Source organism: Pan troglodytes, chromosome 8 (assembly GCF_028858775.2).
Source record: "Pan troglodytes isolate AG18354 chromosome 8, NHGRI_mPanTro3-v2.0_pri, whole genome shotgun sequence".
NCBI classification, from domain to species: domain Eukaryota; kingdom Metazoa; phylum Chordata; class Mammalia; order Primates; family Hominidae; genus Pan; species Pan troglodytes.
Genome location: NC_072406.2, coordinates 82,554,907 through 82,578,495, shown reverse-complemented (window position 1 = coordinate 82,578,495; position 23,589 = coordinate 82,554,907). Strand labels below are relative to the sequence as shown.

At 46.9% G+C, this 23,589-nt stretch overlaps 1 protein-coding gene across 12 annotated transcripts in view; it reads left to right on the top strand.

The window, feature by feature from the left end:
• LRRC20 (leucine rich repeat containing 20) overlaps window positions 1–23,589 on the top strand; it is an 85,636-nt gene that overhangs the window by 22,349 nt on the left and 39,698 nt on the right. For 10 of the 12 annotated variants that reach the window (XM_001171096.6, XM_001171118.6, XM_009458634.5 and 7 more), the window contains one exon: window positions 20,017–20,166. The exons of the other annotated variants lie outside the window; for them this stretch is intronic. In XM_001171096.6, the coding sequence (XP_001171096.1) occupies window positions 20,017–20,166 (150 nt within the window). The remainder of the gene's footprint in view (window positions 1–20,016; window positions 20,167–23,589) is intronic. 12 annotated transcript variants of the gene reach the window in all.

The following is a 23,589-nucleotide window of genomic DNA, read 5'->3' as shown; positions in this document are numbered from 1 at the left end:
TAGTGAGACCACTGTCTCTACAAAAAAACTAAAAGAAAAATTAACCGGGCAGGGTGGCGTGAGCCTGTAGCCCCAGCTACTCAGGAAACTGAAGCAGGAGGATCACTTGAGCCTGAGAGGTCTAGGTTGCAGTAAGCTATGATCATGCCACTGCACTCCAGCCTTGGCTATAGAGTGAGACCCTGTCTCAAAAGAAAAGAAATGAAGAGCAAGAGAAGGAGGAAGAAGAGGAGGAGGAGGGAGATGGGGAGGAGGAGGAGGAGGGAGATGGGGAGGAGGAGGAGGAGGAAAGCAATGAGGAACCAGGTGTGGTGACTCACACCGGTAATCCCAATGCTTTGGGAGGCAGACTGGGATCACTTGAGGCCAGGTATTTGAGACCAGCATGGGCAAGATAGCAATACCCCATCTCTAGTAAAAACAAAAATAAAAGAAATGCGGATGGGCGCAGTGGCTTACGCCTGTAATCCCAGCACTTTGGGAAGCTGAGGCGGGTGGATCATGAGGTCAGGAGTTCAAGACCAGCCTGGCCAAGATGGTGAAACCCCGTCTCTACTAAAAATACAAAAATTAGCCGGGTGTGGTGGCGGGCACCTGTAATCCCAGCTACTCGGGAGGCTGAGGCAGGGAATTGCTTGAACCTGGGAGGCAGAGGTTGCAGTGAGCCGAGATCACGCCACTGCACTCCAGCCTGGGCAACAGAGGGAGACTCCACCTCAAAAAAAAAAAAGAAAGAAAAAGAAAAAAATGCAGTGGAACAACGGGGGTTCAAGGGCAGGAGCAATTACATTAGTTGAGGACATGAACAAAGGCTTAGTGGAGAGGAGGCATTTAAACAAGTCCTTGAAATACAGTGTTGACGAGAACTTTTGAAGCTAAGGGAGAACATTCTACTTAATGGGAACAGCACCAGCAAAAATGTAGAGGTGGAAAAATAAAGGGAGTTGCAGGGAATAATAAGCAGCCTGACTTGGCCAGAGGGCAAGAGCTTTGATGAAGAGGTGCAAGAGGGATATCTAGAAAGGGAGGTGGGAGCTGGATCCTTCTGTGTGGATGCTAGGCTTTGGACAGTGGGGTCAGCACCTCCAAACTAGCATGGAGAGTATAATTTTGAGACAAGGTCTCACTCTGCTACCCAGGCTGAGGTGTGGTGGCATGATCTTGGCTCACTGCAGCCTCAAACTCCTGGGCTCAAGTGAGACTCCCAAGTAGCTGGGCCCACAGGTGCATGCCACCACACCCAGTTAACTTTATTTTTTATACAGACGGAGTCTCACTATGTTGTCCAGGCTGGCCTTGAACTCCTGGGCTAAAATGATCCTCCCATCTCTGCCTCCCAAAGTGCTGGGATTGCAGGCATGAGCGACTGTGCCTGGCCTGGCATGGAGATTCTTGAATGGGAGAGTGATGTAATGGAAAGTGGTGTTCAGGTGTTCGAATGGAAGGGCGGGGCTGGGGTTTGGAGGGCAGGGAGAGGGATTCTTCTGTGTAGATACAGCCACAGCCTTTGTCAAGGCAGATTCCAGGATTACAGAGCTAGTTTCTTTCAGGCTGCAGTAAAACCATAGTAGAATAATTACTTTGCTGCAGACTAGTGTGGTTCTTGCTTTGAACTCAACACCTAGATAAATATTAGCTCATTCTTTTCTTCATTCCCTAAAAGTGAATTTGTACCCCCATTTTACAAAGTGGGATGCTGAGACCAAGCTTCCCGGTGGTGAGGGGTGTCACTATGTTCAGAGCGTTTGCCCAGCGCTGTACTGGGTGCAAGGGGTTGTCCGCAGAGGCTGCCTGTGCCCCTACATAAGCTCACTTCTTGTGGGTCTTGGAGGCAGGCTGCAGATCTCTACCAGCCAGGAGAAAACAGTCCAGGTCACATGCTAAGACAAGTGTCCTGAGGTTTGAGGTGGGTGCCCTTTCTGGGGAGGTGGGGCTAGGCTGGTGGGCAGAGAGGGGAGGGAGGGGCATTCTAGACTGCGGTAGCCAGTCAGCATGGTGGGTGAGCTTGAGGAGTGGCAGGTGGTTGAGGCCAGCCATGCCAGGCAGTGGTGTCTGTCTGGGGCAGACGTGGTGCACAAGGCACTGGTTGGCGACATTTGTTGCTGCTTCCTGGGTCCCATCAGTCATGCATCTGTGAGATCAGGAGGACAAACAACTGCTCTGAGAAGCCGTTGCTTACAGGGGTGGATTCCTTGCTATATCAAGCCCTGAAAGATTGTCTGAGGAGGAGAAAGTTGCTGTAGAAATCTGGTCAGTTGGTAACTGCAGCCCTCTATCCCCAGGGTGCTGTGTCGGTTCAGCGGGTGCGGCTCTCGCAGCTTCCATCTGCCGCCCCCTCGCCCTCTGCCCTGCTCCAAGTGGATTGCATTGTTTGGCATCTCATCACACCCGAAGATAACCTTGAGAGTAGTTTTGTGCATCCCACATTTGGAGAGACATAGGCTGTGTTCATTTCTGTGTTTCACAGATAGGGAGGTTGAGGCCCCATAAGTGACTTGCCCAAAGACACTGAGTTAAAGGCAGCAGCAGATCCGGGTTTCTGGACTTTCTCTGTAGGGCGATGTTCTCAAGAAGATGTCAAACTCTACCCTTTGACTACTTAGTGTGTGGCTTTGAGCAAGTTCTTAACTTCTCTGGGCTTTTGTTTCCTTCTCTGCAAAAAGGGACTGATTGATGCCTTCCTTGCAGGAAGACCTCAGGGCCTGCCCAAGCCTCTCCAAGGTCTGGCTTGGCCACATGGCCTCCTCCACTCGGACCAGCTGTGGTCCCTTTAGAGCCATTGGTGGCCATACTGTTAGTGTCATCCTGGCTGCTGTTTCTATTCCCTTTTGTATGTATATGTTTGTGATGAGTCATCAGTTAAATCAAAATAATTTAATGTCTCAAATTGTTGACTGTGTGTCATTTGATTGTATTCTGTGTGGGATTTACTTTTGATTTTAATTGAATATGGGCTTCTTTTCTCCTTACTGGCTTGCCAGGAAGGAGATTTTTTTTTTGGAAAGTCCCAAAGCCCATGACAGCACATGCAGTTGTCTCCTTGTCCAGGGGTTGTGAGAATAAATGCAATCCAGAGGTCATTTCTCTCCTCCAGGGATGACAGAGCTGAAGCACATCTTTGTCAGATTCTCAAATAAAAATAATACTTTTGCATCCTCATAGCAGCATCTCTTACTTACTAAGCACAAACTACCTGCCAGGCACTGTGCTAAGAGCCTTGCAGACGTTTTATTTCATGCTCAGAACCACCTGTTCGTTGGATCCTGTTGTCCTCATTTCTTTTTGAGGTATATTCAAATACTGTAACATTTACATTTTAAAATATACAATGCAGTATTTATTTGTATATTCACAAGATTGTATAACCATCACTGCTGTCTAATTCTAAGCCATTTTCATCACTCAAAAAAGAAACCCTGTACCATGCGGAGTCCTTTCCCATTTCCTGATCTCCGCCCAGCCCCAGGCCATTACCAGTCTACTTTCTGTCTCTATAGATTGCCTCTTCTGGACATTTTATGTAAATGGAATCATGCAACATTTGTCCTTTTGTGACTGGCTTCCTTCACATAGCAAAATGTTTTCAAGGTTCATTCATGTTGCAGCCCATGTCAGGATTTCATTCCTTTTTATGGCTGAATAATATTCCATTGAATGGATATATGACATGTCCTTTATCTGTTCATCAGCTGATGGACATTTGGATTGTCTCCACTTTTCAACTATTGTGAAAATGCTGCTGTGAACATTTATATACAGGTGTTTTTTTTTTGTTTTGCTTTGTTTTTTGTTTTGTTTTGTTTTGAGATGGAGTCTCATTCTGTTGCCCAGGCTGGAGTGCAGTGGCGCGATCTTGGCTCACTGCAACCTCCGCCTCCTGGGTTCAAGCAATTCTTCTGCCTCAGCCTCCTGAGTAGCTGTGACTACAGGCACCTGCCACCACACCCTGCTAATTTTTGTATTTTTAGTAGAGACGGGGTTTCACCATATTGGCCAGGCTGGTCTCAAACTCCTAACCTCGTGATCTGCCTGCCTTGGCCTCCCAAAGTGCTGGGATTACAGGTGTGAGCTACTCTGCCCAGCACTACATACAGGTTTTAAAACTTTATTTATTTGTTTTTATTTTTTTGAGACAAAGTCTCAAAAGGTCTGGCTCTGTTACCCAGGCTGGGGTGCAGTGGCATGATCTTGGCTCACTGCAACCTCTGCCTCCCAAGCTCAAGCGATCCTCCCACCACAGCCTCCCAAGTAGCTAGCTGGGACTACAGGCATGCACTACCACACCCAGCTACTTTTTGTATTTTTTATAGAACCAGGGTTTTACTGTGTTGCCCAGGATGGTCTTGAACTCTTGAACTTAAGTGATCCTCCCACCTTGGCCTCCCAAAGTGCTTGGGTTACGGGCGTGAGCCACCATGCCCAGATTGCATACAGGTTTTTGAAAGAGCTCTTGTCCTCACTTTACTGAAGAGGAAACTGAGATTGGAGTTAAGTAACTTGCCTGAGGTCCCACAGCAAGAAAGAGTTGGCCCAAGAAAGGATTCAATTTGGATTCTGAGAAGAAGATATTGCTTTCTAGGTCTCTTGTGTGGTTAGAAGTTATTCTGACTGAGTATGATAGCCACTGACTGGAGGGCCTCATGCTCAGCTTTCTTCTCTGAGGCCAACTCTCTGTAGCACATTATTTCCTAGAGAGGCTGGGGCTTCTGCAGCAGGATGTGAGAAGGCACCTCTGAGATGCAGGATTCGTGTGTGCGGCGTTTGTCAGAGGGGTGTCCACACAGCCCTCTGAGCGTGCGGCTGCTCTCCCCAGCAGCTCCCGTGAGCTTTGCCCTGGCAGGACTTTAGCTCTGTTCCCCATGTCCCCATCAACACCCATCTCCACTGATCCAGGTTTTTGGGCGTTTGAGGAAAAACATACCCCAAGGGTCACTGCATGTTGGGGATGTTCCTTTCTTTAAACTGGAGATATTTGTAAGAAGTCATTAAGTGCTTGTAAAACTCTTGCACAATATACAAGTCCATGAAATAGGAAGTGAAAGAAAAAAATCCCCCTAAACCCACTGGCACTTTCAAGTTGAGTGGTTTCCCCACGTCTCAGAAGACGCGCCTTCCCGAAGTGCCTTTCTGCCCTTCTCTTCCCGACAACCCTCCCGGGCCCAGTAGCTGTGTGTGCTATTGCGGTGGGACTTTCTGGATGTATGTGGTCCTCGGTGAGCTCTTCCTCCCATGCCCTTTTCTCTATAAGGGGCATGAGACAGGAAACAGGCTCAGAAACATTGCTCTAGAGATCGGGAGTAAAACACCCCCAAAGACCTGAAAGTGGTTGTCCCTGGGGGAGGGGATTTGTCAAGAGGGAGCAAGTCCGGCTGCTTTTTGTCTTAAGCCTTTTAGAGCTAGCCAGCTCTGTAAGCACTACAACAAACAGCTTTGTTAAAGTGATGCCTAATTGTGCCCAGTGATGCACGGCACGATCCCTTGATGAGCAGTTGTTTTGCTCGCTGTCTGCATCCTGTGTGTCCCTACTTTGGAAATTGAGTGACATTTCAGAGACTGGCAGCTCAAGTCATGGGGGGCTCCTGTTTGACAGAGGGCTGTCTGAAGAGCCTTTGTTTAGTAGAATCATGGAGTCAGAGGATGTCTGGCCTGGTTGAGACCCCAAATCATCTAGTCCAAACCCTCATTTTACAGATGAGGGGACAAGGCCCATGAAGAAGTAGTGTCTCTGAGCTCCCCCTGGCTGATAGTGGAGGGGCTGGGATAAGAATTAGGCCTCCTGAGTTACAGCCCAGGGCGGCCTCCACACCGCGGGTCACGTGTGCCTCTGAGTACCAGAAGCATGAACAAAGCGAGAGAAGAGAGTGAAGAGACTCTGTCTCTGCTGCTCTGTCCTGAAATAGTCTGCTCAGAGGGGAAGCAGGAGGAACCCAGGGCACAAAAAATTTCCATGAGTGTGTAAACCTCACGCCCTTAGGCAGGCAGGAGCAGCCAGCACTCAGTTACTGTCATTACCACCCCATTATCATCATCAATACAGGAAGCAGCTACATCAGGAGGAGGCCTGGCCCCTCTAGGCCAGTGATGCTTCAGCTAAAACACAGATGCCTGGGCCTTACCCCCAGAGTTTCTGATTCTGTGGGACTGGGGTGGTGCCTGAGAATGTGCCTTTCTAACAAGTTCTGGGGTGATGCTAATGCTGTGGGTGATGCTGATGCCCTTGGAGAACCACTGCACTGGAGTAGCCCTTGCTACTTAGTGTGGTCCTTGGACCTGCTGGGTGGAAATGCAGACTCTTAGGCCCCACCTAGACATGTGGCATCAGAATCTGCACATTGGCAGTGTCCCCAGGTGTCACACTTTAGTTTGAGAGGTGATGGTATGGTGCAGAGTTCACCTGGCTGCACGTTAGAGTCACCCAGGGAGCTTTTACCCTCCCTTCCATTCCCAAGCCCCAGCCCCCACTAATTAAATCAGACTCTCTGGGAGAGAGACTTAGGCATCAAGAGTCTATAGAGCTCCCAAGGTGGCTCCTGGTTGTGGCCAAGTCCTAGAATCCACAGTGGCAGCTGCAAGGGGCCTTGGAGATGATCAGTTGCAATTTACCAAGATTTGAAAACTAAGGGCATAAGGACCCAAGGTCCCACAGACAGTAAGTGACAAATCCAGGCTGTTGATACCCTGATGACTCTTTCACCAGCTCTTTCAACTCTAAGTCCCCTTTTATATAGTTCCATGGGAACTGCAATATACTAGTGTTCCCAGGGAACCCATTGTAAATCATGGAAGATCTATCTGCTCATTGGAAACCCACCATCTCCCAATCAGTTTCAGCATGGCAGGCTGTCCTGAATGCGGGTTACATATTCTAGGGAGGCAGTGTAGCATGGTGGTTAGGAGCAAACCCTTAAGCTCAGCAGCTTACTAACCAAGTAAGCTCTGCGGCTTACTAACCAAGACTCCTGGCTCTGTGTCTTGATTCCTCCTCTGTACAACAGGAATAGTAATAATAGTGCCCATCTCATGGATCATCTGAGGTCAGGAGTTCGAGACCAGCCTGGCCAACATGGTGAAACCCCTTCTCTACTAAAAATACAAAAATTAGTTGGGCGTGGTGGTGCATGCCTGTAGTCCCAGCTACTCAGGAGGCTGAGGCAGGAGACTCACTTGAACCCAGGAGGCGGAGGTTGCAGTGAGCCGAGATTACACCACTGCACTCCAGCCTGGGTGACAGAGTGAGACTCTGTCTCAAAAAAATAAAAAATACAAAATAGTGCCTGTCTCATGGGGATGTTGTGGGGGTTAACTGAGTTAATGCATGACAATGCTGAGATCACTAATTGCAAGCAGCAGGCACTTTGTAAATGTTTTTTATTATTTCATTAACTGGTTGACCTTGAATAAGTCATATGACTTAGAACAATTTGTTTGACTTCTCCATGACTCAGTTTCCTTAACTGTTAACCAGGGGTAAGCATAGTAGTGACCTGTTTATAGGGTGGTTGTGAGGAATGGAGGGAATAAAAGGTCTGAAGCCCCAGCACAGCTTCTGGAACACACCTGGTGTCAATCAGTGGTGGCTGCAGTTATGTGTTAGAGACTCAACACCTGTGCAGGAGAACGTTCTGGCCAGGCCAGAGTCTGAGCTAGGTTGGTCCTGCTCCTCTCACGGGAGCAGCCAGAACCATGAGGATTGAAGTTTCTGGGGATGTTTTTGCCTGGAAAAAAGTTTATAATGTTCTGTGGTTGCCAGCAGCTGGGGGATGGGAAAATAGGGGGTTAACAAGTAAAGAGTTTCCGTTTCGCAAGATGCAAAAGTCCTGGAGATTGGTTGATTGCACAACAATGTAAATATACTTAAAGCTACTGAACTGTACATTTAAAAATGGTTAAGATGGCACGTTTTAAAAAATATTTAATTTTTAAAGGGGAGTGTTAGGTTCACAAGGTTCACAGCAAAATTAAGAGTTAAGAATAGAGATTTTCCAATATACTCCCCACTGCCCACAAACAGGCATTGCCTTCTCCATGATCAACATCCCCCACCAGAGGGGCATATTTACTACAATTGGTGAACCTACGTTGGTGCATCATTGTTACCCAAAGTCCATGGTTCACATTAGGGTTCACTCCTGGTGTTGCACAGCCTTAGGCTCAGATTAATGTATAATGACATGTGTCTGCCACATGTCACTTTCACCGCCTGAGAATCCTCTGTGCTCTGCCTGCTAATCCCTTGCCACTGATAAAATGCTACATTTTTTTTTAGCAGTTTTTAAAAGGAGGATTTATTTGACAAGTTTCACTTAGCACAATATACCTAAAAGGAAGTCACACTACAATGAAAGATTTAAATCAAGGCCTCAGAATTTCATACAAACACCAAGGCCAAAATTCTAAAGTATTGGTATTGCGTTTCAGATTTTTCCCATTAACTTAAAAAAAAAAAAAGCTTAAACGTACATGCCTTACAAGTTATTAAGTGAAACTAGAATTAACAAACATGCCAAAATGTTTCTAGACACAGCTCCTACCTTGAGTTTTACAAAAAAAAAAGCATGTCTTTCCACATGCATCCAGTGTTCAATGTAATGTGGCAAAGGGCAACATTTAACATAATTCAACTTCTTTCACCTAAATACGCTTACTAAGTACACCCTATAATATAACTAACTTGAGAAAAGCTGGAACTTGCTCAGCAGTTGTAGTTTACTCGGCTTCACTGTTACATCCTAGATGAGTATTGTGTTAAAAAATATTGAGCCTTAAGTCTTCATAACAATCCTGATTTCCACTAGAGAGTAAGCATAAATCACAAGCTTGTATTGCAGAAACTGTAAAGTTGACCAAGAGTCAGTGATTAGGATCGATCAATTACATTTCCCTCCACAACTCACACTGGACGTGTTAGACATCCCTCCCGTTCCTCATGCCTATAGATGCATGGCTTCCACGATTCTAGTTGCTGCTATTCATTGCTCCTTGGCTACTTATGCAATGTTTGATTGAAAATCACGGGAGTTTTCCCGTCAAACTTGGTCATATCGCTCGCTAAATTTTTGTTATGTGTATTTTACAATAATTAAAAAGAAAATGTTTATAATGTCCTTTGTCATCATTTATGTGAAGGATTGCCATGCAGAAGAAAGGGCATCAGGACTGGTGAGTGGTGAAGGGTGGCAGTTATTAATACAGTTCGTTAAAGAACTCTCTAACAGTTAAACTCATTCTATGGAAGGAGGAGGGAGCCCCCCCATCACCAGTGTTCAAGGAGAACTCTATGACCTCAGATGGAGACATGGAGAGATTTCAGGCCTCAGATTGGAGGCTGTGTTACTCAGTGTTTCCCAAGTTTGCCTATTGATAAGAATCACCTGGGGATATTGTTAAAAACAAATTTCATGGCACCATCCCAGATTCACTGAAAGGTAGAATATCTGGGGGAGGATGAAAGGACCAGCCTCTTCAGATGATTGTCTCTTTTTTTTTTTCTTTCTGAGACAGGGTCTCACTCTGTCACCTAGGTTGGAGTGCCATGGCACGATCTCGGCTCACTGCAGCCCTGACTTCCTAGGCTCAAGCAATCCTCCCATCTCAGCCTCCTGAGTAGCTGGGACTACAGGTGTGCACCACCATGACTGGCTAATTTTTTATTTTTCTAGAGACAGGGTCTCACTGTGTTGCCCAGGCTGGTCTCAAACTCCTTGGTTCAAGCAATCCTGCCTCAGTCTCCCAAAGTGCTAGGATTACAGCCATGAGCCACTGTGCCCAGCCTTCAGTTGATTCTAACTCGGAAGTTTGGCAAACGTGGGCCAAATGACCCCCAGTCTCCTAACCCTGAGATTCCATGAAGAAAGCTTCTCAGCGGGAGTGGGTCACACTGGCCACAGAGTTCCTCCAGTAGCCTTGGGAGCCTTACTTCTTGGCTAGGTCACAAGCCCATGTGCCTACTGGCCTGAGTCCCTGACACCCTCGCCTCTGGGCCCTGTGACTTGGTTGGCAGGGAAGTCCTGCTCCATTTCCCACTCTTGGGCCCTGTCACCAGGCCCACTTCTCAGCAGGGGCTGGCAGGGGTCAAAGTTCTATATTTCTAAGTCACCATGCAAGCTCAGTCAGGCACTCCTGAATTCCAGCTGAGTGTTCTCTCTTCTTGGATTTTGCTCCTTCTGCCCTGGTTCTGCCCACTGATTACTTTTCATCAAGCATTCATTAGAATTAACGAGATAAGCTTTAATAAAGGACCCAAGCAATTTGAATAAAAAGCTTCTTTATTAATGCAAAAAACTGTTCTAATTAGAAGTTTGGGGACATGCAGTTTGGTCTTCTTGCAATAATAATTATAATTAGGAGGATTATCGCAGCTTGTGTTTATTGTACTGCTACCGCCTCCCCCAAGGATCTTTCTGTTCCCTGCTGCAGCCCAGGTGTCAGTGGCTGGGGCTGCTAGGGAAAGTCTAGCTGCTGTCTACATGGTGCTGGAGGAGCCTGGCATTGCCCCTTACCTACCATGCCATTCCTGACCCCTGTCGGGGTCTGTGACCGCCAAAATGATGCTAATCATTTAGCACTAAATGATTCCAATGCCAGGAGCCTTCCTCTCTGAGCATTCATGCAGCATGGGCGAGGCTCTGAGAAATTGTAGAAGAAGGCAGAGCTCAAGGAGGGAGTCCCAGAGGGGTGACAGTCCTTCGCTCATGCTGTGGCTCACTCCTGGGTTCCCTTCCCTCTCTCCTTTTTGTCTGTAGAACTCTCATCCATCCACCTGAATCTAGGGTGACCCTAAACATCCCAATCTGCCAGTGACTGAGGAGGGATTCCCCAGGATGCAAGACTCTCAATGCTAAAATTAGGAAAGTCCTGCTTAAACTGCCCTACTCGTCACCCTACTTGAATCTTTGGTTTTGAATCTTTGCATTCAGATTTTTTGATCCCATCACTGTACCACAATGACCATGGACAATTTACCTGTCAACACGTGCCTCATTCTCCTGCTGTGAGGGTAACTCAGGTTGTCAAAGGAATTAAATGAGTTACTATAGAAAAAGTGCCTAGAACTGTGTCTGGCACATAGCAAATACTCAGTGCTGTTAGCTGTGTTTATTTTATTTATTTATTTATTTATTTATTGAGACAGAGTCTTGCTCTGTTGCCCAGGCTGGAGTGCAGTGGCACGATCTCTGCTCACTGCAACCTCTGCCTCCTCGGTTCAAGCAATTCTCCTGCCTCAGCCTCCTGAGTAGCTGGGATTACAGGCACGCACCACCACGACCGACTACTTTTTGTATTTTTAGTAGAGACAGGGTTTTAACATGTTGGCCAGGCTGGTCTCGAACTCCTGACCTCAGGTGATCCACCTGCCTCAGCCTCCCAAAGTGCTGGGATTACAGGCATGAGCCACCATGCCCAGCCCTGCGTTTATTAACTTGAATGGGACCTTTGAGATCACCGGCTTGGCCTCTGCTGGTTTAGGAATTCTCTCTGTGGAGACTCTGCCTGACCATGCTGCTTGATGCGGTCCTCACGTCCTCACCCAGGAGCGTTTTCTTTATGCCTTGGTGAACTATATACTGTCTGTGCTGAGGACCCATAGAGAATGAGACCTTCTCGATGACATCCCACAGCTCTGAGGACCACTCTCTCCTGTCTGCAGCCTGGATCTTCTCTTCCCTGGGTGGGGCCCCCCTTCCCTAGTGGGACCTGGCCCCCAGTCACATCTTGGCTGTGTTCTCTGGCAGCAGTGCTGTCTGTACCTATAAACTCAGGGCCCAACATTGAACTTGGGGCTCATGGGGCTTTTTCCTTCTGCAAACTGGTAGAATGGGTATAGATGGTGCCCAACCTCTGAATTAGACCTGCAGAGGAATTTCCAGAGAACAGAAGGTGACTGGCTCGTGCAGAAGGCTGTTGGCCCCTTTCCCCAGAGGCATTGAGGGCTCTGAACTTGAAGGGCCTACAGGAGTTTGTAGACAAGACCTCGGTTTCCCATGGGGGAGTTCAGCATATACTCCCTTTCTCTGGCCTGGCCTAGAGCCAGGCACCTAGGCATGTTTTTGACTCAAGGGGGCAGTAGAGTGGAGTGGTTGGGACCCCTGGCTTCCTGATCCACCTAACCTGGATCCAAATCTCCCCGTCCTCACTTCTAGCTATATGACCTGGGGCAAGTCACTTTATTACAGTCTCCTGTGTGCAGAGGGGATAGTTCGTACTTACATAGCACATGTGAAATAGTAAGTGGTGTTGTTTATGGTTGTTATTATTCCCATCCCCTGTGTGTGGCATACAGTATATTGCTCCTTGTGTACAGATGGGAACATGACTGTGTAAGGATGATATTTGCTCCTGGATCTCCATTTTCTTGTCCCGGGACCATGGAGAACTGTTCTGGAGATCATGGACCTCTCCTCCCAGCAGGGGTGAGAGTCCATGTGCTGTGTTAGTGGCTGGTGATGGGGCTGGGATGAGGGGTGTTTGCATCACATCCCAGCAGGGCCCTTCTGTGGAACTCCTGGATTGCCTTTGACGTCGGTGGCAGCCAGGCTGTTCTGGGTAGGAGCTTGGTGGTGCCCCCCTCTCACGCATCCTGGCCTCTGGTGGGTACTGGAGGGGTCACATAATGGAGGAAACAGATGGAATCCCTGGGGACACAAAAAAGTCATAGGTAAGTCACAGGATACTGTGCAGATCAGTACCTGGCACACAGGAGGGCCTCGATAGCTATTTGTGGAGAGTGAAAGAAAGAAGCAGGTGTCGGAGGTGACATTCCAGGCCCTCGGCATCCTCTAATGTGGTCTTGCGGCGTGTCAGTTGGCCAGATGAAGCCGCAGAGGGCTTGTATGTTGCTTGTTTTTTGTGTGTGTGTGTTTGTTTTTTGGGTTTTTTTTTTTTTTTGAGACGGAGTCTCGCTCTGTTGCCCAGGCTGGAGTACAGTGGTGTGATCTCGGCTCACTGTAACCTCCGCCTCCCAGGCTCAAGCAATTCTCCCACCTCAGCCCCCCAAGTAGCTGGGATTACAGGACGCGCCACCACACCTGGCAGATTTTTGTATTTTTAGTAGAGATGGGGTTTCGCCATGTTGGCTAGGCTGGTCTTGAACTCCTGACTTCAAGTGATTTGCCCGCCTCGGCCTCCCAAAGTGCTGGGAATTACACACGTGAGCCACCGTGCCCGGCACTTGTATGTTGCCTAAATCAGAGACTGGAAGGGTGGGTCACCGGTGTGAGGTTGGGATGGTGTGTAGATGGCCCAGGTGGTCGGAATGGGACTGTGGGCTGGACATTTCTGGGCTGATCTACTCCGGAAAGACAGGCTGCTTTGAGTACCCTTGGAAATAACTTGCATGGCTTTATGGCTTCTTCCTCCGTTGTAAGCACTTTCTCTCCCCACTGTGGGGAGTGGTGGTCCCTGAAAGCTCCTATTCACAGCTCTGCCCCAGCCCAATGCAGAGTTCCTGTGTTTCTTGGATCTGCTTTTCCCTATTTCCCTCACTGACGAAGAGCTGGCTGCCCTCAATTTATCTGTGAATTTGCCAGGTTATTTTTTCCAATAAAAGTTAACTTTAGCACTTAGGGAACATGAGGCAGGTGGATCACTTGAGGCCAGGAGTTCAAGACCAGCCTGGGCAGCATGGTGAAACACTGTCTCAACTAAAAATACAAAAATTAGCAGGGCATGATGGCATGCACCTGTAGTCCCAGCTACTTGGGAGGCTGAGGTGGAAGAATCACTTGAGCTTGGGAGGTGAAGGTTGCAGTGAGCCGAGATCATGCCACTGCCCTCCAGCCTGGGTGGCAGAGCGAGATCCTGTCTCAGAAAAATAGCTAATTTTATGATACATTAATTTTTTATTTTAAAAGTAAAGTATCACTGTATACAGATACTTGGCAAATGGTTTCATATAAATATAGAATGGTATTTTACTTACTTTGTATAAAGTAAACAACCATGAAGACTATAATTTAGTAACAAATTGCTCAAATCCTTTGAAATAACCACTGTTAGCATTCTGGTTATTTTTCTTTCTATTGTCTTTCCCAGGCATGTATCCTTTTATACCTAGTTGGAATTACAATGTGCATATGGTTTTTATGTCCTGCTTCAGAAAAAAACCCTACGCTCTGTAACATGAATGATTCAACAAGAGAAACAACCAACACACCTGGGTTGATAATACTATTTAAAGAGCTCTACAAACATTTGGGAGAAAAAAATGCCAGAGCTCCAAGTAGAAAAATAGTGAGACATGGATAGGATTTTCCATAGGGGAAACAAATGGTTAATTAATATTTACTTTATTTTATTAGAGATAGGGTCTTGCTCTGTTGCCCAGCTTGAGTGCAGTGATGCAATCATAGCTTACTGCAGCCTTGAACTGGGCTCAAGTGATCCTCCCACCTCATCCTCCCGAGTACCTGGAACTACACACAGGCACCACCACGTCAAGCAAATTTATTTTATTTATTTATTTTTTTGAGACAGAGTCTCTCTGTCATTCTGTCGCCTAGGCTGGAGTGCAGTGATACAATCTTGGCCTCCCGGGTTCAGGCAGTTCTCCTGCCTCAGCCTCCTGAGTAGCTGGGATTACAAGCGCCCGTCACCACACCTGGCTAAATTTTGTATTTTTAGTAGAGATAGGGTTTCATCATGTTGGCCAGGCTGGTCTCAAACTCAAGTGATCTCCCTGCCTCGGCCCCTCAAAATGATGGGATTACAGTGTGAGCCACCATATCCAGCCGTATTTTATTTTTTGTAGAGACGGGTCTTGCTGTATTGCCCAGGTTGGTTGTGAACTGGCCTCAAGTGATCCTCCAACCTTGGGGATTACAGGTGTGAGCCACCATGCCTAGCTGAAAAACAGTTAATTAACCATGAAAGATAGTCAGTCTCATTATTGAAAATATTGCAAATTAAAGCAGGATACCATTTCCCTTGATCAACTTAGCAAGGCTTTCTTTTCTTTTTAATGATTCTATTATTTGTTGGATAGGTTACATGTAAATTGGCATAAATATTCTGGAAAGCAATTTGGAAACACATCAGGAGCTATATATTTGTTTACTAATTATGTTTTTTCCTTTGTAAATATCTTACGTCCTTTCCTTCTCAAGTGGTCTTAATTTTTTCTTTATTCAATTATATTGAGTAGTTTCAGTAATAAAGATGACTCTGTATGCATCCTATTTACAGATCCCTGTTGTTTGCTTTACTCTTTTTAAGCTTCTAAGTGTTTTATATTTTTTTAATGCAGTTAGTTTTGTTGATCTGTTCCTTTGTGATTCTGTTATGCTCCTAGATTTGGGAAGTCATCCTTACTTAAGAGGTTGTATAAATGTTCAATTAAGTTTACTTTTTTTAATTTGGTTTAAAAATATTTAAAGTGTAATTCTATCTAGGATGTATTTTGATTCTTAGATTGAGTCTTTCTCAGAATTGTTAAGGGGTTATTCTGACATCAGTTGATTAATCCTTCCCTCTCCAGTTTATTTGTGAAGCTTCCTTTAGCATTTATTATGACATTATTTCTGGACTATATTTTTTGAACTACATAATTTCTTTCTATGATCTATTTTCCATTTTGCCCTCTGTTTTAATTATTTTAGGCTTATAATATTGGTTATAACCTCACCTTTTTAAGAGGGTCCTGCTTATAGATTTCCCTAGTTGAACTTTAAAACCATTTAGTTAACTTAAAAATAAATAAAAAACCTTGTGAGGATTTGTGTAGTAGTTACATTCAACAATATATAAATTAATTTCTTTAAAAAACCGGTGTTTCAATATTTTGACTTGTCATCAATGGACATGTTATATCTTCACATACAAAACTATTTTTAAAAATGTCTTTGTGGGCCGGGTGCCGTGGCTCGTGACTATAATCCTAGCACTTTGGGAGGCCTAGGTGGGCAGATCACTTGAGCTCAGGAATCCAAGACTAGCCTGAGTAACATGGCAAAACTCCATCTCTACAAAAAAATACAAAAATTAGCCGGGTTTGATGGCACGTGCCTGTAGTCCCAGCTACCCGGGAAGCTGAGGTGGGAGGATCGTTTAAGCCCAGGAGTTCGAGGCTGCAGTGAGCCGAGATCGTGCCACTGCACTCCAGCCTGGGTGACAGAGTGAGACCCTGTCTCAATAAACAAAACAAAACGAAAATAAATATCTTTGTGAACTTTTCTACTTTTTTTTGTATATTGGTCAGATACATTTTTCATTATGCTCATTTCTCTATATTTTATATTGTTGTTAGGAATAGTATCTTTAAAAACTGTATTTTCTTGCTGGTGCATAGGAATATCATTGCCTTTTGCATGCTTATTTGATTAGCCGCTTTGCTGAGACCATTTTAATTTATGTTGTTTGTCAGATGACTGTTTTGGGTTTCTGAGGTTATACAGTCATTTCACATGCACCTAAGAATCATTTTGTCTGTTTTCAATGTCTGTGCTTTCTATTTAATTAGCCAGATCTGACTTGACTTTTCTTTTCTTTTCTTTTTTTTCTTTTCTTTTCTTTTTTTCAGACAAGGTCTCACTGTCACTCAGGCTGGAGTGCAGTGAAGTGTAGAGGCTCACTGCAGCCTTGACCTCTTGGGTTCAAGCGATCTTCTTCCCACTTCAACCCCCAAGTATCTGCGACTACAGGCACACACCACCATGCCCAGCTAGTTTTTAAATGTTTTCTGTAGAGACAGGGTCTCACTATGTTGCCCAGGCTAGTCTCAAACTCCTGGGCTCAAGCAATCCTTCCACTTTGGTCTCCCAATGTACTGGATTTACAGACATGAGACAGCATGCCCGGCCTGGCAAGAACTTTCATGATGCTATTTAGGGATACTGCTGATGAAAGACATCCTTATTTTGCTCTTTGTTTTAAAGGGAAAGCTTCTTCCATTACTTTGATGTTGCTCCTGGGATGTATGATGAGATCTGCCTACTCCTACCCAAAGGGACTGGTGTAATTCACAACAACTCCAACAAAACTTCTTTCCAGCCCTTAATATATCGGTCACAGAGCACTAGAGGGCTTGTTGTTTGGAACGATTACTCTTTTTAGAATCCCCAGGTTGCCCCAAACTCTGAGCCCACAGTGCCTGTTTGCTTCCAGCTCAGCCCTTGCTTTCTCTCTTCTGAAAGCCTGACTTTTGGGAGCTTGTTCCTCCCTGGCAGGATTTAGCAGTCTCTCCTGCCAACCCCACCTGCTGATAGAAGAGCTGGTGCTTGACACTGGGCAGCCGCAGGGCTGGGTTACCAAGTGCAGCCCTGGACCAGAGGAGGCATTAACAACACCCCTTATAGGCTGCCTGGCAGAGGAGCCCTGTGGACCCTCAGTCATCTGTACTTTTGCCCTTTTCCCACCTGTCCCTTTTCCCCCCCAAAACCACATCTGTGAGGTCAACTGGAACCCCTGTCTTACCCATGAGTCTGCTGGACTTCTGGTACTATGCTCTGGGTGTCTTCCCAGTCCACTGGGAAAATAGCACAAAAAGGGATTAATACAACACAGGGTGAAGAGGTCTTGTTTGCATTATATGAGGCTCAGCTCGTGGAGCAACTAACTGCTTAGGACAGTCAGAGAAAGCTTCATGGAGAACGTGACATTTGAGCTGGGTCTTGGAAATTCTGTGAGGCAGATGAGGGAGAAAGGCTTCAATTGTGATTATTTCCATGTATTTCATATTATTGTTGCTGTTAGGAATAGAATCTTTTAAAACCATATTTTATTGCTGGCATATAGAAATAGTGAGTTTCACATATTTATTTTGGAGCAATCGTCAAAGGCTTAGAAGCCTGGGAGAGCCTGGCCTCTTTGGGGAAAAGATGAGAGTTTTCTGAGAGATAAATGGGGTGGTGGTGTCAGGCTCGATGAGTGCTGCTGGGGTTCGAGGTTGGGGGCCGACTGGACACCAGCAAAAGGGGTGACCCAGAAGACTTCTGGAAGAGATGAGATGGAAGCTGGCCTGGAAGCATAGAGAGGCTTTAGATCGAGTGGCAAGAGGAGGTAAAGTGGAAGGGGAGGACTGCTACAATATTTGTAGCATTCCTGCTAAGTATCTTCTAGGCGCTTTATTAGTCATTATTTTACTACATTTAATTTTTCCCAACAGCTCTGCTAGGCAGCTGGTGGTACCTTCATTCTGTGGATGAGGAAACTGAGGCTCAGGGAACTTGAGTGACACCTTGATGAACTGGACAGACTAATTTCTGAACCCCTATGCTTTTAGGGTCTATCTGCTGCTGTTCACATATATAATAATATATACAATTATATATGTATATATATCAGCTTTATTGATGTATAATTCACATGCCACACAATTCATCCACTTAAAGTGTACAATTCAGTGGTTTTACTATGTTCAGAGTTGAGCAGTTATCACCACAATCCAATCTTAGAACTTTTTTTTTTTTTGAGATAGTCTCACTCTGTTGCCCAGGTTGGAGTGCAGTGGTGTGATCTCAGCTCACTGCAACCTTTGCCTCCCAGGTTGAAGCGATTCTCATGACTCAGCCTCCCGAGTAGTTGGGATTGCAGGCATGTGCCACCATGCCCAGCTATTTTTTTTTTTTTTTTTTTTTTTTTTGTATTTTTAGTAGAGATGGGGTTTCTCTATATTGGCCAGGCTGGTCTCGAACTCCTGGCCTCAAGTGATCTGGCCACCTCAGCCTCCCAAAGTGCTGGGATTACAGGCATGAGCCACTGCGCCCCGCCCAATCTTAGAACATTTTTATTACCCCTACAAAGAACTCCCCCACCCTCCATCCCCTGCAGCCTTGGCTAATCTACTTTCCGTCTGTATGCATTTGCCTATTCTTGACATTTCATATAATGAAACTGTACAATATGCAGGCCTTTGTAACTGGCTTTTGCCTGGCATCACATTTTCAGGGTTCAGCCATGCTATAGCTGCTATAACATACATTGATACTTCATTTCTTTTTAAAAACATTTTTTGGTGGGGAGACAGAGTCTTGTTCTGTTGCCCAGGCTGGTGTGCAGTGGTAAGACCTGGGCCCACTGTAACTTCCACCTCCCAGGCTCAAGTGATTCTCGTGCCTCAGCCTTGTGAGTAGCTGGGATTACAGGTACATACCACCATGCCCGGCTAATTTTTTTGTTTTTAGTAGAGATAGGATTTCACCATGTTGGCCAGGCTGGTCTCGAACTCCTGGCTTCAAGCCATCCACCCACCTTGGCCTCCCAAAGTGCTGGGATTACAGGCGTGAGCCACCACGCCTGGCCACTTCATTTCTTTTTGTTGCTGAATGATATTCCCTTTCATGGAGAGACCACATTTTGCTGATCCAGTCCCCAGTTGGTGGACATTTGGGTTGTTTCCACTTTCTGGCTTTCGGGCCATTGTGAATAACGCTGCCATGAACATCCACATGTAATGTGTTTTTTCATGGACGTATGTTTTTGTCTCTTGGGTATATACCTAAGAGTGGAGTGACTGGGTCATATGGTAACTCTGTGCTCTGTGTTTAACCATTTGAGGAACTGCCTGACTGTTCTGCACAGCGGCTTCCCAACTGCTGCTTGTACGAGGCTTGCCTTCAGCGTGACAGGACTAGGAAGAAGATCAAACCATAAAGTCTGTGTGAATTGCCTGTTTTCAAAGAAGTAGACTATTGTAAAGCAGTCTTTAGACTGCATCTGCGCTGTCGAGTCTTTGATGATTCTAAAGGGACTTGTGGATTCTGCAGGATCTCAAAGGCACTGCTATGAATGCCAGTCATCTTTGTGCCGGCAGACACGATTCTGGCTAGTAGGCTGTGGTAACAGAGATGGTGCTAACATAAATCCTTAGGTTCAGGGTGCAAGGGAGGGACAGGTGTGAGTTAATGCCTATGAGGAGGGCTCCTGGAAGAGGGAGGGCAGGGTCTGAAGCCTGGTCCTGGGGAGACAGGTGGGAGGGCAAGGAGGCTGGAAGGGGGCATGGAGGTGGGGTCTGTGTGAGTCTGGGACAAGTTCTCGGGCAGCTGTGGCTGATAACTCTGGTTTGTTTTTGTTCTTTGGCTGCAGACCTGGCCGAGTGCAAGCTGGTCTCCTTTCCCATTGGCATCTACAAGGTCCTGCGGAATGTCTCTGGCCAGATCCACCTCATCACCCTGGCTAACAACGAGCTTAAGTCCCTCACCAGCAAGTTCATGACCACATTCAGTCAGCTCCGAGGTAGGCCCTGGTCAGCTCCAGCCAGGAGAGCATGGCCAGCCCTCATTGTTCAGGCTCTGACCCTGTCTGGGGAGTGCCACCAGAGCTGGTCCCTGGTCAGCGACACCCATGAAATCATTCCCATGGGTAGACTTTGAAAATGGACCTGTGTTCTCCCTGCAGCTTGGAACTCTCTAGGTCACTTCTGCCTCTAGCTGGCTGTGAAGCAGATTGAACAAGGATCAAGGGTGTGGTTCCTGGAGTGATTCTCTTGTTCCGAACAGACCAGCAGGGTGTTTGGGTCCTGAGGCCCTGGGAGTTGTTATTTCCCAGTAGTCTTGAATGAGCCCCCTTCTCACCTTCCAATCTAGTGTTGTTCTCCTGTGTTGCTCTCTCAGTTCAGGAGTGACAGATGCCAGGGATATTGGCATTTTCTTTTCTTTTTTTTTTTGAGATGGAATCTTGCTGTATCGCCCAGGCTGGAGTGCAGCGGTGTGATCTCGGCTCACTGCAGCCTCCACCTCCCAGGTTCAAGCGATTCTCCTGCCTCAGCCTCCCAAGTAGCTGGGATTACAGGTGTGTGCCACCACACCTGGGTCATTTTAATATTTTTAATAGAGGTGGGGTTTTACCATGTTGGCCAAGCTGGTCTCAAACTCCTGACCTCAGGTGATCTGCCCGCCTCAGTCTCCCAAAGCGCTGGGATTACAGGTATGAGCCACCATGCCTGGCCGATGTTGGCATTTTCTCTGCTGGGCATATTCAGAGCATGTGGTTGTAGGTGCTTGCCATCAAGGTGGCAGGAGTCCAGCAGGTGAGCCTCGTAGATGCTCTAGAAATGGTTCCTCTGGATGGACAAGCAGTGTGGCCTGACTGCTGCAGTGCCTGCCCTCTTCTCCAGAGAGCAGTCTCTCCATCCTTCTACGAGAGGTCACTGCTGCTCAGTGACCCATGTGACAGAGCTGTGGCATGGGCGCCTGTTGTACGTTTGTGAACGAGTGGAGTGGGAGAATTGCGGAGGGCACAGGAAGCCTAGGGGGGCAGATCCTGCTTCATCCCAGACTCACATGGACCCCAACTCCATGCCCCCCTTCCAGCCTCCTTGCCCTCTCACCTGTCTGCCCTGGAGACCAGGCTTCAGAGCCTGCCCTCTGTCTTCCAGGAGCCTTCCTCACAGGCATTAACTCACACCTGTCTCTCCCTTGCACCTTGAACTTAAGGATTTGTAACAGCACCATCTCTGTTGCCACAGCCTACTAGCCAGAATTGTGTCTGCTGGTACAATGACGACCAGCATTCATAGCAGTGCCCTTGAGACTTTGAAGAATCCACAAGTCCCTTTGGAATCATCAAAGACTCAACAGCGAAGATGCAGTTTAAAGAGTGCTTCACAATAGTCTACTTCTTTGAAAACAGGCAATTCACACAGACTTTCTTCCTAGTCCTGTCACACTGAAGGCAAGCCTCATACAAGCAGCAGCTGGGAAGCTGCTGTGTAGAAAGGTCAAGCAGTTCCTCAAATGGTTAAACACAGAGCACAGAGTTACCATATGACCCAGTCACTCCCCTCCTACGTATATACCCAAGAGGTGTAAAAACATATGTCCACGTTGCCAGGTGCAGTGGCTCACGCCTGTAATCCCAGCACTTTGGGAGGCTGAGGCAGGTGGATCCCCTGAGGTCAGGAGTTCAAGATCAGCCTGACCAACATGGCGAAACTCTGTCTCTACTAAAAATACAAAAATTAGCCAGGTGTGGTGGCGCACACCTGTAATCCCAACTACTTGGGAGGCTGATGCAGGAGAATCGCTTGAACCTGGAAGGTGGAGGTTGCAGTGAGCTGCGATCGTGCCACTGCACTCCAGCCTGGGTGACAGAGCAAGACTATGTCTCAAAAAAACAAAACAAACAAACAAACAAAAACCAAAAAAACAAAACCATACATCCATGCAAAAACACATTACACATGGATGTTCATGGCAGCATTATTCATAACAGCCTGAAAGCTGGAAAGTGGAAACAACCCAAATGTCTATCAACTGGGAAATGGATCCACAGAATGTGGTCTCCCCATGAAAGGGAATATCATCTAGGATCTAGGAATGCTCTATGTGATAGGGATATGAAAAGGGTCTAAGATCCTGTTTAGAGAAAGAAATACATGAAATGCTGATGATGCATAGGGGACCCGAGCAAGCCTATCTCATAGGGCTGACTTTAGGCTAGGCAAGCTTCCTGGAGGAGGTGTGGGCATTGGGCAGGCCAGGAGGGAGAGGGTGCATGAAGTGGCAAACACAGTGCAGGGACAGTGGCTCAGGAGGGAGCTACAGGCAGGACTTGGAAAGGCCACCATGCAAACAGAAGGACAAGGAGGAGGGATTAGTCTACATAGCTGTTTCTGAGTGAAGCTCACAGAGTTTGTTGCATTTGTGCCTGAAAAGCTAAAATCCCTATGACTTGGAGGACAGGGAGAGGCTCCTAGAGCAGGATTTCCAGGTCTGGAACTTTCCAGGCCATGGCTGCCTTTCCAGGCCACCTGTGTTAGTCCCAGGGTCCTCTAGTGCTGTGCTCAGCCAATTGGGATTGGATGTTTGCTTTCCCGAGGAGGATAGAATGATTGAAAATGGAGGGTGGGGCTGTCTGGGCCCTCAGAAAGGGCACAGTCAGGCCCTTTGGGTAAGAGGAGAGTTCACTTGTGCTTTTACTTCATTAGACCTTCCCTTGAACACCTGCGTCTCCCAGACCTAGGTCCGGAGGCCCAGAAACAAAGGCCAATCCACCAGGGTCTCCCCCTGAGGAGACCAGGGTTGCAGGACACATTGTCCTCACCACCCAGTGCTGTGATACGGGTATGGACAAAATGCTGGAAGGGACTGCTGGGAAGAGGAATGAATTCTTCCTGAGAGTGGCATGGGCAGGGCCTGGGTATGGATGCAAGAGCTTTGAAACTGCTTGACATTTGGGGAGAGCCTTGTGGGATGAGTAAGTAGGCCCTCCGCAGAGGGCATGGGGAAAGGTGCCAGAGAAATGCTACTTAGCCCATGCATCTGTGGGATGCGGAAATGTATTTACGTAGCACCTTCTGGTTAGAAGTCTGTTGAAGTTGCTGTTTGAACTCCTTCTCTGCTGCCAGTGGCTCCTGACTCCCTCACGCTGCCTTGAATCACAAAGTGCCTGCTAATTGAATTCACAGAGGCAGCGGATTGAGGGATGCGGTGGCAGCAGGGAGGGTGGGAGCTGAGCACCCTGTTGGGCTCTCCCCCTACCCTGAGAGATGGCTGTGGGCCTGAGCCTTTGTTGTGGTTTCTCTTTCAAATAGAAAAGCCCTCTTCTTTTATGTGTGAAGAGGACGCTTAAATAGGCCTGGCTGAGCTCAGCAGGCCTGCTGTGTCCTCCTCTGGGTGCTTGCAGAGGTGGGCTGCCTTAGTGCTGGGGAGAGAACAA